The sequence below is a fragment of the Leguminivora glycinivorella genome, chromosome 14 (assembly GCF_023078275.1).
Source record: "Leguminivora glycinivorella isolate SPB_JAAS2020 chromosome 14, LegGlyc_1.1, whole genome shotgun sequence".
Lineage (NCBI taxonomy): Eukaryota > Metazoa > Arthropoda > Insecta > Lepidoptera > Tortricidae > Leguminivora > Leguminivora glycinivorella.
The window spans coordinates 464,040-479,784 of NC_062984.1; the positions used below are offsets into that span (position 1 = coordinate 464,040).

At 35.4% G+C, this 15,745-nt stretch overlaps 1 protein-coding gene across 1 annotated transcript in view; it reads left to right on the plus strand.

Annotated features, from left to right (window-relative positions):
* LOC125233520 overlaps positions 1-15,745 on the plus strand; it is a 60,816-nt gene that overhangs the window by 35,602 nt on the left and 9,469 nt on the right. Inside the window, exons 2-3 of the mRNA XM_048139565.1 lie at positions 8,076-8,248; positions 9,877-10,063. Coding sequence (XP_047995522.1) covers positions 8,076-8,248; positions 9,877-10,063 — 360 coding nt within the window. The remainder of the gene's footprint in view (positions 1-8,075; positions 8,249-9,876; positions 10,064-15,745) is intronic.

The following is a 15,745-nucleotide window of genomic DNA, read 5'->3' on the forward strand; positions in this document are numbered from 1 at the left end:
TTAAGAATTTCACCACCCTCTTTCTTCCCGTGGGTGTCGTAGAAGGCGACTGTGGGATATGGGTTAAATTGTGGCGTAGGCGAGAGGCTGGCAACCTGTCACTGCAATGTCACAGTTTCATTTTCTTTCAACCCCTTACTTGCCAAGAGTGGCACTGAAGCTTTAGTAGTTTCATGTGCTCTGCCTACCCCTTTATGGGATACAGGCGTGATTGTATGTATGTATGTATGTAAGTTGAGTGTATAATTTGAACTAGAAAGTTCTTGTCTTTCCATGGACCTTCGGACCGATTTTTGATTCTCACTCGTTCGAATTCAGAAAATTGTCGCTAAAAATAATAGGCAAGTCACCGTTTTCAACCGGTATTTTAGTAACAAAATCCCGTATGCGAGATTCAAAAATCGCCCCCCTTCTTAACGTAATCGCGGTGATTAAGCATACAGATTGTTAAAGCTCTGTAAATATAAGTTGTTGAGGCTCCGGTGTTGACACCAACATTTTTAGGTTAACTTGGACCTTATGTCGTGGTATAAGGCTCACAAATTGTCGGTCTACGTAAGCATAAGTTAGCGTTTTAAAACCCGGGAACGGCCGGACACGAGGGTATTACCGGGGCCCGGGCTTGTCGTTGCTAGTGCTGGGAATTTCAACCGGTTTCCTAACAGTTGGTCTGACTTCACTCCAAAATGGTATAAATACCAAAACTATAAACACAAATATGAACATTATGAACTAAATTAAAAAAAAAACAGCTTAGAAAATGGCAACAATTGTGCATGTGATTTTTTGTTTCTGTAGGACTCAGTCAATCTGTATAAGAATGTTTTTTTTTACATACTACGTCGGTAGCAAACAAGCATACGGTCTGCCTGATGGAAAGCGGTCACCGTCACCTATGGACGCCTGCAACTCAAGGAGTGTGACGTGCGCGTTGCCAACCCATTAGAAACTTGTACACTCCTTTTTTGCTGCGTTTTATTTTATGTACTTCCATTTGTTTTAATTTCTACTATTATTGTCGCACTATAGTTATCGATACGAATAAATATAAATTTAGGCATGTAGGTAAAATTTAACAAAGAAAAAGTGGTCCCAAGATTTTTATCGATGACATTGTGTAGGTATTAAAATTTTTATTGTGAATTACAATTTAAGAGACAGAAAAGAAAAATGAAGGCAACAAAATTTATCTTGTTGACACTACAAAAATTTACCTACCAGCGGTCCATCCCTAGCGAGAGCCTCAAAGGTTTATCCTCTGTCCATGTAGCATTTGCATACACGGTCTAAAAACCCAACACGGTACGATACTTCGATCCGGCTTTCGCAACTTGGTAGCAAAACAAGGGTTAGATTGGTGTTCACAGAAGATAAGTTAACTTTTGTACCTAGGTCACACTGATATACTCGTAGAATAGTTATGTTCGATATTTCGACAGTGACGTCATTTTTTTAAATGAAAGAATAAATGTTTATCTTTTGTTGAATCTTTGAAAGCGTTGGACCCATGTTGGGTACCACTTTTCATTTGTTTTGTTAATTTGATTTGAACAATTTTTTTTCTAAGGTAGGTAAATTTTATGTTTTCAGAATCACGAGCCAAATCAAAATTTTCTATTATTTTGCATACTTTCCATTTCGTAACTGCTGTACAAAGTGTTTGAAAAATGGTAACGAAGCGGAAGAAATAAAGGGACGCTTTTTTTACCGAGTAGGATCGACAGGGCTCCTGAGTCTCTATTGAAAGTCACATACAGGTCGAACGCGATTAATTAACATTATTTTACCTTTTTTCCCAACGTTTCGGCCAGGTTGCACTTTGCTGGGACGTCAGTCTTCCGCGACCACGGCCAGTGCAACCTGGCCGAAACGTTGGGAAGAAAGGTAAAATAATGTTAATTATTCGCGTTCGACCTGTGTGTGACTTTAAATATGTGTACAAAGCTCCTGATTCTGAGTAGGAAAAACATTAAATTTACCTATTTTAGAAAAAAGTTTTTGTTTCTTTTTTGCGAAAATGCCCTGGCCTTAAAATATTTTTATTTGCCATTAATAAGTTATAAAGTGGGAATTGAGACCAATTAAATTTGTGTTTATTTCTTCTAAGTTTTGCCCCTTAAATGTATTATTTTACTTTATGTGTAATTTAATATATACCTTATTATATGAAGTAAAGTTTTGATTTTCGTAGCTCCCGAGAAACTTTTGTTTTTCATTACCTATAAAATGAGGTTTATTTATCCTTAAAATATTTTCAACTTGCTCTTGATTGTTTGTTTTCATCAACTTTAAAATATATTTCACGTAACTCGAATTAAAACTTCAACGCAAAAACAAAATTTTGCAACAACACGAAAACCGCTACTCATTTTATCTTTTCTCTTATAAAATTTAAAATTTTCACGCCTTGCAAACTCACTTACCTATCTTAAATTATTTTTCAATAATGTCCTTCGGCACTTTAGCAAGTGAGCAAGTCCCTTGTTATTCTCGTTGAAAGAAGACAAGTGCTAGTCGGACTTGCCCGCCGAGGGTTCCGCACAAATTCTATCGACTTTTATCTTTTTTAAAGACATTTTGTAAATATAAATTTGATTTTATACTTGTGATGATAATGATATCCTTTTTCAGGACATATGGAATCCTTAAGAAGGAATTTCCATTGTTCGCGGTCCAGCACGGCCTTATTCAACTCTGCCTAGCAGAGGCCACCTTCTTAGCCTTTCTTATAAACAAAAAGTAACCTTACAGTTACTGTGGGAATAGATAGATAGATAGATAATCGTTTATTCATCACACAATATTGATTTCTTATAATATTTATTTAATTTCCTTTTCCGTGAGACTAATAAAAATACACGTTTTTGCGGCATTAACAGCAGTTTTCTAGGATGGCATCTTTTTTATTATTTTGTACAGTTAATTTTGGATAGTTTTAGCTTCATGGTACTGTAAATCTAGAGTTTTAATTTTGCCTGCTCCCGTTCCCAGGATACAAGGCCTTGACAAACAAATAGATGGTGACGAAATTAATCCTATATAATTGTTCCTTTTTTTCCTTTTACGGTACGGAACCCTAAACCGTGTTTAGCCCCACAAAATATTTAATGGGCGCCTTACGAACTTCCGCGCCTTTCACAGGCCATTTCTCTTATAAAATATTCATATCCTTAAGTTACCTGGCTCGTAATTTACTTGACTTTTATGCTGGGTGTACAACATCGAGATGGCGTCTCCTGGTAACCTACATATTTTATGGACCAAGTTGCCAGTGAATATACTTATTTTCTTCCTGTACGGGCATATTTTCGGATCGACGAAACTACGCATCAGATAAGGTGACTGCTGTAAAAGAACAGTGCATTTAATCACTCGTATGGTTCGTGTGAAAGTAATACTAGCATTCACTTTTTTTTTAACTTAATAACACAGTCCATTGAAAAATATCAACCACGTGATTAGCTAAGATGTGAGTACTGTCAGTGAAAACGTTTAACACGTTGGTCCCACGTTGGGCGCCATTTTTATAATGTTTAATCAAGTTAAATTCGGGCTGTGAGTTAGCGAAACAATCTATTACAAAAAGATTCAAGTATATGTACAATAAAATTGTACATATTATACATATTTTAATTACCGAATTGCACTGTCTACTAAACACTCGGAGAAAAAAACCGCCTTCAGTTTATCAAAGTCGGTGAAAGCTGAGTTTCAACTTCATTTTGGTCATATTTTAATAATGTACCTCTATTTTTTATAAAGGAAATTCTATAATATAGATATATTATATAAAACGTGTCGAAGTTAAACCATGACATTAATTTTCTAGGTATTATGATTAAAACCACTCTGCTTTGTTATTTAATCACAGATCATATTATGCGGGTACCACTACTGGTAAAACTTTAATTACTACGTAACTACATTACACTTTCGCTACCAAGAACCCGACTGTCGGGCACACCGCTCGTAGAAGCGTAGCCGATTACATGGGGAAACCCGTATGTAGCGAAAATGTCGTAGCGCCGCGTAGAGCCCGGTTTCGAAAGTGTTAATTACTATTTTCATGAAAATGTGTCATTAAAATAACGTTTTCTTTTAACTTACTTCTAACGAAACTAGCTAAATATGTTGGTTGCGATTTTATAGCCCCTGAAGAAGGCTTAAGTAAACGTCATAATTAAGAACTATTAGATCCGAAGAATTACGGAAAAAATCGGTTAACAGAGATCGGATCTAATGCGTAAATTACCACAGAAATAGTTGTACGGCTAATACGGATCTTATTTTCACGAGTTCAGATCGGATTCGGATATCGGATTAAAATAACACTCGTCCCGAGGCTGTAAAAATCGCTGCTGACTTAGCTTGTTAATATTTTTGCCATTTCAACGCGTGACCTCCATTAAAAAAGCTCCAAATTAACATGTCAAGCACCTGAATCATTTGCAATTCTCTTTAGATTTTTACAAAGTATTTACATAACTTTGATATTTTTTGTACCAACATGAAACGGAAATGCATGCAAAGCTTTGTTAGTCCCTAAATCCTCAAAGGAAATAGGTATGTTCCTCTTTATATGTGGCATTCCACACCCAAAGGGTCCTTTTGCTTAGTGTGTGTTCCTTTCTATTCATAATTCCAACCACAGATATAGAAAGGAACGAGATCGGACTTGCACAATAGTAACAGTTGTCGCCCGACAGTAACACTTCGTGTTTCATTGCCTATTCAACAAGGCGATATTGACGCTGAGTAACAATGTTACTTATCTACCCAGAAATAGGCACAGAATTTGTCAGTGTCAAGTGTCAATGTCACTGAGGTGAAATAGTCTTTACTGGACGATTTCTTTGAATACGCCTTTCGCAAGTTCTTGAACCCACACAAAGTACACACACTTGTAGATGGACGCTTCTATTGGACAATACAAGCGCTATATTTCCATGTCTATGTACATGCAAACGACGAACGAGTCGTGTCATCACGCACGCACACAACGACAATTGTACGCTAAATGAGTTGACAAGTGCGACACGTCTGCCGGCGGCTTGTCCGCTCTCTAGGTATTATATTTCCTGAGATTTCAAAATAAATTCTGATAAAAAGATCCTTATTTCTCATGAAGCATAATGATCTTTTAGACATAGAACGCCACACAAACTATGTTAGTTGTACCCTTGTTTGTGTAAGCTGAATGTATGCAACATGTTATCAAAATGCTTTGTGACGTCAGAACTCTTTGTGACGTCACAGGTTAAGCGGTTTAAAGCTGCCGTGGGAGAGATAGACGCTTTGGATAGCCTTCGAAATGTGGGCACTTTAGCCTGTTGTAATAAACGTTGACTATAAAAACTCGTAGTAGAGACACTGTATGGAAATGTTTGTCATTTGAAGGCACTTTCGACATAGTGGATATAAAAATGAGTGTTTTTTTTTACAACTGGCTAGTTGTAAAAAATACAAAGAATAAGTGCTTAAACACAATATTTCACCCGTAAGGCAAAATAGAGACAGACTATTTTCATAGATTTTCATAGTAAAAAGGAAATTGTTACCCCACAAGTGACCCTCTGAATGGTGCTAAAAGTGTATCAGATTGTAACCATACGCCATACGATAAACAATGTTCACTTCATCTGGCTCTGGGTTCTCGTTAGTGAACGCCTGCACAAATGATTCAAGTTTGTGTTTCCTGACCCGCATGGAGCAGTATTTCGACATTGCGTTTACAACGTTGATTTAAATAGATCTCAATGTAGTTATTTAGATGAAAAATAAAACCATAAAATTTTTGTTATGCACAATGCGAAGTTCAAAAACAAAGATTTTGTCTGTTAGCGTGCTTCCGAAAACATCTTACACGATATGGCTGTATCTTTTGGGGAAAGTATGTATCAATGTTTTTGCATTTCGTTTGAATAAAACAATATTAGTTAGATAAGCGTACTCGTTAGCAAACACCTAAATAATTAGTGTGAATTACCAAGGCAGTGTTTTAAATCAAAAATCAAAATCATGTAGTTGTAGTAGTACTAGCAATGTTTTACGTATTTCCTAAAAAAACATTCGATAGATACTCAACCAGGCTCTCTCGTTAACAAACGCGTGAACAAACGCCCCAGGTTTGCTCCGACCCGCATGCAGCAGACTCGCTGGTAAACAGTGTCATTGCTCGCCGATCAAACAGCCGACACTGCGTTCCACGCTGATTTCAATGGATCTTGTCCTGTTTAGAGGAGAGATAACACGGTGAAATATCTGTTTTAATTTACAAAGGGAAATTACAAACAAGTATTTTGTTTTATGGCGCATTTTGCGAATCATTTTCACGATATGGCTTCATCTCTTGGGGTAACGTTACTCACAAAATTTTATCAATGTCACGGAATTTGGTTTGATTAAAAACGATTGTCACTAAGTTACGTTTATTTTGTGATTCATTCTATGATATTTATTGGGATCTGTAATAAAACAATGTAATCAAATAAAACTTTGAACTACATGCTATGTACAGCAGTTTTATCTAAATTTTGCCGGGCCTTTATTACAGGAAGGAATTATCAAAATACAATATTCGAATATGCACATGTCTGTATAGTAAGAAAAAAAATACAAACATTTATTCTGCAAGTAAGCCAGCTTAAACATTTCGCAAATTGGTAAAGGAAGTGCTAGAACGTTGAAGCTGGTATTGTCTTACTGTCTCGTGCATTCTAACAGCCAGGTAAAGTTGCAAAGCTGAGCTCTATATTCCAATCGACCAAGCACAAAGTATTCTTTTCAACTAACCAGTAAGACAGATCCCACTAACGTCTGTCGAATTTAAGGGAGGGTTCTTTAGATCAATTGCAATCAATCACTCCAAAAAACTAATGTCTGAAATCTTGAATGTTCTCTGTTCTCTGTCCATTTATTAAAAAAAAAATAGTTCAGGAAGTCTACCACAACCATTATTTCTACCTTGTATTGATTATTTTTTCCTTGAGATACTTGACACTAACTGTTGTGTTATTCTAAAGGGTTCTCACACTCATTTATTACGCACGAAAAGGAAAACATGCTTATTTGATGCGTGTATGTATGAATAAACTTTATAGTACATAAAAATATCAAAGGGACACAGTTACAGAGTGAATAACGTACAACCAATGCGAACTTATCCCTTAATTGAATCTCTTCCAGATTTGAGGAACTGAAAACGTTGTAGATCTAGTTTGGCCAGAATACCTCAAAGGCAATAAGAATGCATCCCGTCGACTTGAGTCCGCTGCATATAATTCCACCTCGAAGTTTGCTTGGTGCGGTCCCAAATACTCTAATTAAAAACTTATTCCTGAACCAAATTAACAATTGTGCACTGAATTCGTTTCAACGCGTTAATAATTATCTCTGCTAATTAATTTGATGCTAATTTATTTAAATTGTTTAATGGAGAGGAATAGTTAATTAAAGCACTAAAATATGTGTTTATCTTTAGGTAATTAAAGTAATATATTTTTAACAGAATAGGTGTGTTAATGAGTATAATAAGCACCCATTTTAAACGTGCAGTAGAAGATAACATTTTTAAGTACTTATCCATGTTTGTCATTATATGACTTAGTGACATTTAAAGAGAGACAAGAAATACATTAATTAAAATTATACGATTTAAGCCTTTTTGCTAAGCAGCAGCTTAAATCGCATAATATCTAATATAATCGTACTATTTCTCTCCATTAAACAATTTAAATACTTTACACGGAGATTGTAATCACCTAATGTGCTGATAATAATTGATCTACATTATAGAATTCTGTTTGAAATCATAACATATTTAAGTATGAGTATGTAGTGGGAATTAATTAATTAAACGATTATGACTTAGTTTTTTTCTAGAATATTTGAGATGACAACTGAAGCTCACGAATTGCAAAAAAATATATGTACTAAAGTCTTTTCAATGGTATTAACACAAATCACTACATAGTAGTGATTCTTAATTTGCGATAGTAATTATTATTTAATAGTCCGTTTTGGTTGTCACTGAAGGAAGTTATTCTTGTTTTCTAACCACAATCTCCTTGTTACAGTGATCGCAACAGCGCACAACATAACCTTACTAGAGGTCCCTCGCTATGGAGACCCGAGGAGAGACGCCAACCTCGTCTGTCACTATATGAACGAGAAAGGAGACCCACCGCTCCACTCTGTGAAGTGGTACAGAGACAACAATGAAATATTTAGATACACGCCAGGACAACAGGTAAGAGGAAATTCAGTTTTAATCAGTTTTTAGTTTTAGTTAACACAAAAATGACTGTATTATTTGTTATAGACACTTTTGCAAAGTTCAGGATCGCGTTGGTAATAAATTTATCGTTAAAATATTTTAGCCCCATGTTGGGCGCCGCTTTTGATTATTATAAGTAATATCCAAACTATCTTGAACATCTAGAATGTCTTGATATTTTCCTAATTTTTTATAAAATAACTTGCAGATTATGGAGACGTTATATTTTTTTTTGCTAGTCTGATAATACAAAGATAATAAAGGGAATTTCACAAATTAATAGAATATACATATTTGTTCCACGTTGGGCGCCATTTCAATTCTCGATTGTTGAGTCGTACAACTTCCCAGATATACAATAACGTAAATAATATTATCTGTAATAACCCATGGTTTACCAAGAACTCCTTACTCATTATTTAGTAATCCTCATGGGTAAATCACACGGTGCGACTGAAACAATATTTATAAGATGTCACAGAATCTGTGTTTTATAAGAATTCTATTAGCACTATTCGAAAATATAAATACATTTTAACCCTTAAATGCGTGACCTTGACAAAGATTTATTACAATTTGAATTTTGACATGCTGTCAATAGAGTCAAAAATAGATGATACATTTATACATCACTATGCAATTAAGGGTTAATAATTCAAAGCATTCGTTACTGTTGATACCATGTTCCCAAAATCTTCTTTTAGCTCTATACTTCTTGAGTTATTAAGCTTATAATTATGTAATATATTTTACTCCTACTAGTTAAAACTACTGGTTGGCTACTGGTGGTCCTACAGGTTCGGTGGTAGTAAACGTAGGGGCGAGTTTTATTAAGTACGAAAGCGATGAGGATATAATAATATCTATGCACTAATGTGTCCAGACAATTTATGGACCCGTTGTCAACGACAATCCTTTCCACAATACAATTGTAAACTAGAATAAATGAAATTGGCTGCGTTTGTTATTGAAGTGAGCGTTCATACTTGCCCGGAACCCGGAAATGACTAGCCAGCACAACTTCCTTTGTATGGCTAAAATTACCAACTATGTTCAGCAACTAAATTAGAGACACGGAAATGAAAAAAGTTTGCTCCCATTTATTTCTCTAATTCAATGTAATTTTAGTTTTTACTTAGAACAAGGAACTAAAATTGTGTTAATTTAAGCTTATTTTCTGTTTCCTAATTTGACGATCTTACCAAAAACGTTTTTATAAAATGGGAAAAAAGCAAAAAGCATGTTTTCGTTAGCTTTTAAGTAGTTTTCTTGAAAATGGTTTTGATTTGTTTGTTTAAGTAGATTTTTAATAATATTAAAGTAAGATTGGAGTCAGGTAAGACATAAATACGAAAGCAATAAGATGTAAAAAGCTCTTAAAATATACCTATTGATAAAATAATCACGGCCTTTCTGAAATACTTGTATTTTTAGAAAGTAATTTCAATTTGATTTGACTTAGAACAATTTTACGAACCGAAAAGACCTGGAAGAATCCACAGAACAAATATACATCTTATCTCAAAGCCTACCTCAGTATCAATTTATTGGTTAATATATGCTTATTTTAAATTAAACACAAATTGTCTGTTCCTTCCTAGCCGGAAACCCGCACATTCAACACGACAGGCGGAACGATCACGCGAGACGACTGCAACCAGCACCGCTGCTCCATCAACGTCGTGCTGCCCAAACATTACACCACCAGGATATCATACACCTGTGAGGTGTCTACTGAGGGCCCGAGGTTCGCAGTTGTCAAGCAGACCAAGAACCTTACAGTAGCTGGTAAGAGACATAGATTCATTTGTCTATTGCAGGTCACTGTTTTTCAATCCTGGAGCAGCTTTCGAGGTAAGTTGGTTTCGTTCAAAATGGTTAATGTATGATGCTGCCCAAACGTTATACCACCAGGATATCATACACCTGTGAGGTGTCTACTGAGGGCCCGAGGTTCGCAGTTGTCAAGCAGACCAAGAACCTTACAGTGGCTGGTAAGAGACGTAGATTAAATTGTCTATTGCAGGTCACTGTTTTTCAATCCTGGAGCAGCTTTCGAGGTAAGTTGGTTTCGTTCAAAATGGTTAATGTATGATGCTGCCCAAACGTTATACCACCAGGATATCATACACCTGTGAGGTGTCTACTGAGGGCCCGAGGTTCGCAGTTGTCAAGCAGACCAAGAACCTGACAGTTCTGTTGCTGTCAATCCTGGCCGCTTTGCATGTTATTTGGTTTCGTTCGAAATGGTCAATTTATGATGCTGCCCAAAAATTACACCACCAGGATATCATACACCTGTAAGGTATCCACTGAGGGCCCGAGGTTCGCTGTTGTTAAGCAGACGAAGAATCTTACAGTTGCTGGTGAGTGTTCTAAACTTGTTTGAAAATCAAGGAAAATTCCATCGAGTCTCTAGCCTTGGAACAACAATAATGGTGGTCAATCAACGTAGTGTTACCCAAACATTACACCATCAAGATATTACACACGTGTGAAGTATCCACTGAGAGTTACTGTGAGTCAAATTATAACGATGTTTTAGAATTAAATGGAAAAATCACTTGATTCTACTACACCTCGGACACTGGCGATCAAATATATGAAATAGGCGCCTTCCTAGCACACAGGCTAAGCTCGTGTAGATAAACGCGTACTATGCTATGCTTGTATGAGTGAGATATGACAGGTCAACTGTTCGCGTTTTTGACAGGCGGTAACTAGTAGGTAACCGAGAGGGGGTGGTGGCACTTTCAGCGGGGATCAGGAGTGGCCATACTGTACGATAATTTTCTTTATTATATACTGTGATTCTACAGTCTCTGAGCTCGGGACTTGTGGAAGTAATGGAAAAACATGGTATTTGCACAGTTCTAAAAGACTGATTGTGTACAAACAACTGAGATATCAAGTTTACATACATCTGACTTTATACTTAAAAGTATTTAACCCTAATCCTTACTATAGTGCTGCGAAATAAATACTCAATCTTCACAAGATTTTTCGAGTGGTCATTTTCAAAGCGCAATTTCAGCTATACAGCAGTGATTTACGAATGTGTTTACTATAAAACTACCATCCAAAAAGCTTAAAGCCAAAATAAGGGACTATAAAACTGCCACAATAAATTTTTCAACTTAACGGTGCTCTAAACGCCAAGATCTCAAACGCATCCAGCGGGGAATGCACATGCAGCGGCCATCAGTCAGTGTCGAGGCAATTCGCGAGAGCGGGACGAGAATGTATGGCGAGACTGTTGTTCTCGTTGGGATTGGAGGAGATACTGTCTTGACTGGGTTTGAGAAAAATTGACGATCGGGAGTGGCTGTTTATTGTTCGGGAAAGACAATAAAGTATGGCTTCACTTCACACTCAATGTCATTCAAAGAACGAAGTTTGGTTCTCTTATTTTTGAACTATGAATTCGTATACCTACATATTAAATTTGTGGTATTATAACGCAATGCTTTTAATGTAAAAAGTCCCTCTATTATTACTTCTATCTACAAATCACGCACTTTCAGTAGTTTTCAAAAAACTACTGACTAAGCGCGATTTAATGGTGCTTCAAAAAGCCATATCCAAATCAGCTAGTACTTTACACATTTCCCTTCTTTAATTTTGTTAAATATTGTTTGTAGACATACCAGCTTTACAAAAATTAGCTCATTAGGATATCCTAACCTTTGTGGGTTAAATCTGAAAATTAGGTATTAAAGCCTTTCATTTTGGGCATATCCCCTGGAGACACGTGAAGATAATTGCTGGGTAAGGCCCTGATAAATTAGGTCGTATAAAATTTGAGTCGACAAAAAAGGTCCCCTTTGTCCGGTTTGGGTAAAGGCATTAACTGGCGAAAATTTAAAACTTAGTATAATACTTTCCGTGTAGTGACAGGTTAAGAATTTTACCACCACTTTCGTCTCGTGGGTTTAATAGAAGTCAACTGTGGGATATGGATTCAATTATGATGTACGCGACAGTCTGGCCCAATTTCTAAGAGTAGCACTGGACCTTGAGCAGTTTCATGTTCTCTGCCTACCCCTTTTGGAAACACAGGTGTGGGTTTATGTATTTTAGTATCTATAAAACTAGTATATGTACAGTCTGATGAATTCTGATCACACTCATTTTGCAAAATCTTGGCATAACTGCATGTCCCTTAAATTAAAGGTTCACTTGTGACTGTTTTATTAAGTTTTGTAATGTTCTTTCTATTGCAATAGTTATTCTTTCTGCCAGAAACTATTTAACCGTGAAGAATAATAGACGAACTATTTCAACCTCGCTTTAATAAAAGTACCGCTGGCACATTCTAACGAAATTCTTCGTTGTCGGCCGACACTGAAAAATGGCGCTAGCATCTGAGAGCTATCTGCTGATATAGTTATGTCTACGTCCATCTTTAGTTCCCGCTTCAGCTACAAATAGTTACAAAGTAGAAATGTTATGAATTCGGAAAGTTAGCAGATAATTTATTTCATTATTTTTAGAAGGTAATAATTAAGTCATAAATAAAAAAAGTAAAAAAACAGTTTTTTTATTATAAAGTTCACATAGTAGGTACTAAATATAACTGTTGTTTTTGTATTTTGCTGCTATATTTACATTAGATTTAAAAAAGTATTAAAGAAGATCGTTTATGTTTGAATAGCGCTTAAAACACTCAATGAAAGACTCAATCACAAACTTTAGTAGGCTCGGATATTTTCGGGCCGTCAATTTAGCTCGTAACAACAATTTAAGTTTCAATTGACTCCTAGATTTTCGAACAACAAACGTTTTAACGGGATTGGACTGGACACTGGACTGATTTTTACATGGATATTAATTTATATTCGTGGGCACTAATGGCGTGTGTTTTACTGTATTTATTAAGCTACTACTTGCTACTAAGGTTAAAAGCTAGATATGCACGGATTGCAAAGGATGCAGGTTCGAATCCCGCCGGAAGCTTAATTTTTGTCATTTTATATAAAAAAATTGAGACTCATTAGCGAACAGTCATCATCCTCCTTGCGTTATCCCGGAATTTTCCCCGGTTTATGGGAGCATGGAGTTCGCTTTGACAACTAATCCCAATATTTGGCGTAGACACTAGTTTTACAAAAGCAACTGCCATCTGACTAGGGTTTATTGAAATTAGACCAGTTTACTCACGATGTTTTCCTTCACCGAAAAGCTACTGGCAAATATCAAATGACATTTCGCACAACTCATTGGTAGGTACTGTTTTCCGAAAAACTCCTTGGTACGAGTTCGAACCCGCGACCTCCCGACTCTTTAGGGGACAGTATGACTTGTATAGTAACTTCATAATTTATTCATTTCAGGTGACTTCGTAATCTGTATTTCATTAATTAATTTAATTTATTTATTATCACAGACAACAAATGGTCCATAATGGTTAGTACTTATACATTATTGAATATTTTAAAGCTAATTGTTAGTATAACATACAACAGAAAGAAGACAACAGAACAATACAGCAGTATCCCTAATAATAATATCCCTCCATTTTCTCTTTGAAACATTAATCTCGCAAAAGTGTCAACAAATCAAGATTCCTCCGGCCCGAATCCGTAACATTACAGGGCACTTAAGTAACTAAAATACTGCTTAATATTCACATTGAGATCCGGCTCGGAATGGAAATAAATGTTTCAAGTGATAGCCTGGTCGTTAATACGAGATTTTATGGATTATCTTGGATTTTACTTTAATCACTAAATTAGAGGAATTTAATGAGTTTTTTCATTTTCTGTCGACTGTTTTGGATTTGGAGAAAAAATATGTGGTAAATAGCTTAGAGTAGGAAATTCATGATTTAATTAAATTATCTGTAGAATATTTTGGAATAAGTAATATCGGTGTAACAAAAAATTGATTAAAGTAAATATTTAAAAAATCCACGGACTACTTTATTTATTAGATCCTAACATCTATAATAATGTATACTCCGTTGGTATTGACGTAAAAAAATATACTGATGATCACGTGAAAAGCGAAATAGTTTTTTTTTTCTAAAGAATTTTGCGATGCTTTGGATTCCGAGAAAAAAATAATAGTGGAAAATAAATAATAACTAAACACTATCATGATTAGGTCCAACTCAATTATATACCTGTAATTGTAGAATGTTCGAGGTTAAATCACTAAATTACTTAAGACGAAGAGAATAAGACGAACAGGTTTTCCCAGAATATATTAATAAGTACTTCGCTTTGTTTTTGTCGTTTGATATATTCTGAGTGTTGAACATTAATTATTTTTTGTTTCATATTTACTATTATATTTCGTAAATAATAATTACACTATAAAATTTCATTGACGTTAAAAATATATGATAGAATTAGGCGTCGCTTTGCGGATATGAATGTAATTTAAAACCAAAAATGTTACTTTTAGCCAACACGCAAATAGATTAGGTCAAAAATATATTTACGGATTGCAATAATTAATTTTAAAACTCAATGATACTGTAATTTTTTTGCGTTGAAAAACTTTAATAGGGAATGATAAATATAAAAGCTAATAAAAACGTTTATTATAAATTGGTTAGTAAGCTAGAGCTTTACCAATATTCTGAATATCTCTATATTCCATATAAATTACACCCCTATTTTCATTTATAGCCTCATTAAAGTCAACGGCCACCAATTTTACATACTCCCACAACGCACTATTTCAGATGTATACTTCCAACCCTTTCACTCCTCACCATCGCTTCATTGGATCGAAAAGGACTGTATGATCGAAGTTATGGATGCACATTGTGGTGGGCAGTTGACGTGTTGACGCACCGTATATTGCGGAATTAGTGAAAATCGCCAGTTTAAGTGCTGTGGTTTCGGCCACATTATGCTTTCATAGCAATTTGCTGTTGGTCAATTAGTTATTATTCGGTCAGCGTGTCAATTAGGACTTTAATATTTTCAGTCAAATTGATGCGAGTGCTTGTGAATTAGTATAATGGACTATAATTATTTTATTGGACGTGGATTAAATACCACTTTATTACACTAATATCATAATTAATATATAGTAGGATTATCTCCTAAATAATATTATAATCAATTTCATTGTTCCTGCATAGTTATACATTAACAGCATTATAATGCCCCTATGATGAATAAATTGAGTAATGCGTGTCTTATATTTACTTGCCCTTATGGCCTTGAAGAATATTGAGTTTTGAATATTAAAGTCTGAAATGGTGATTAAACATCCTGGTCATTGAGATTATACCCCGCTATCCGAACGTGTGTAACGCAATAAACTAACGGACGCATCACACTTTTTTTCCCATACATATTATTTCTGTTGTTCACAATCAATATCCGGAAAAATGCCGTGATCAAGGAATTAAAATAGCAGCCGAACCCAATATCATCGGCAAAACACAAGCCCACAGATTTCGCTGGTTTGGTCACTTACTTAGAATGGAAAACGATCGGGCGGGTTGACCCA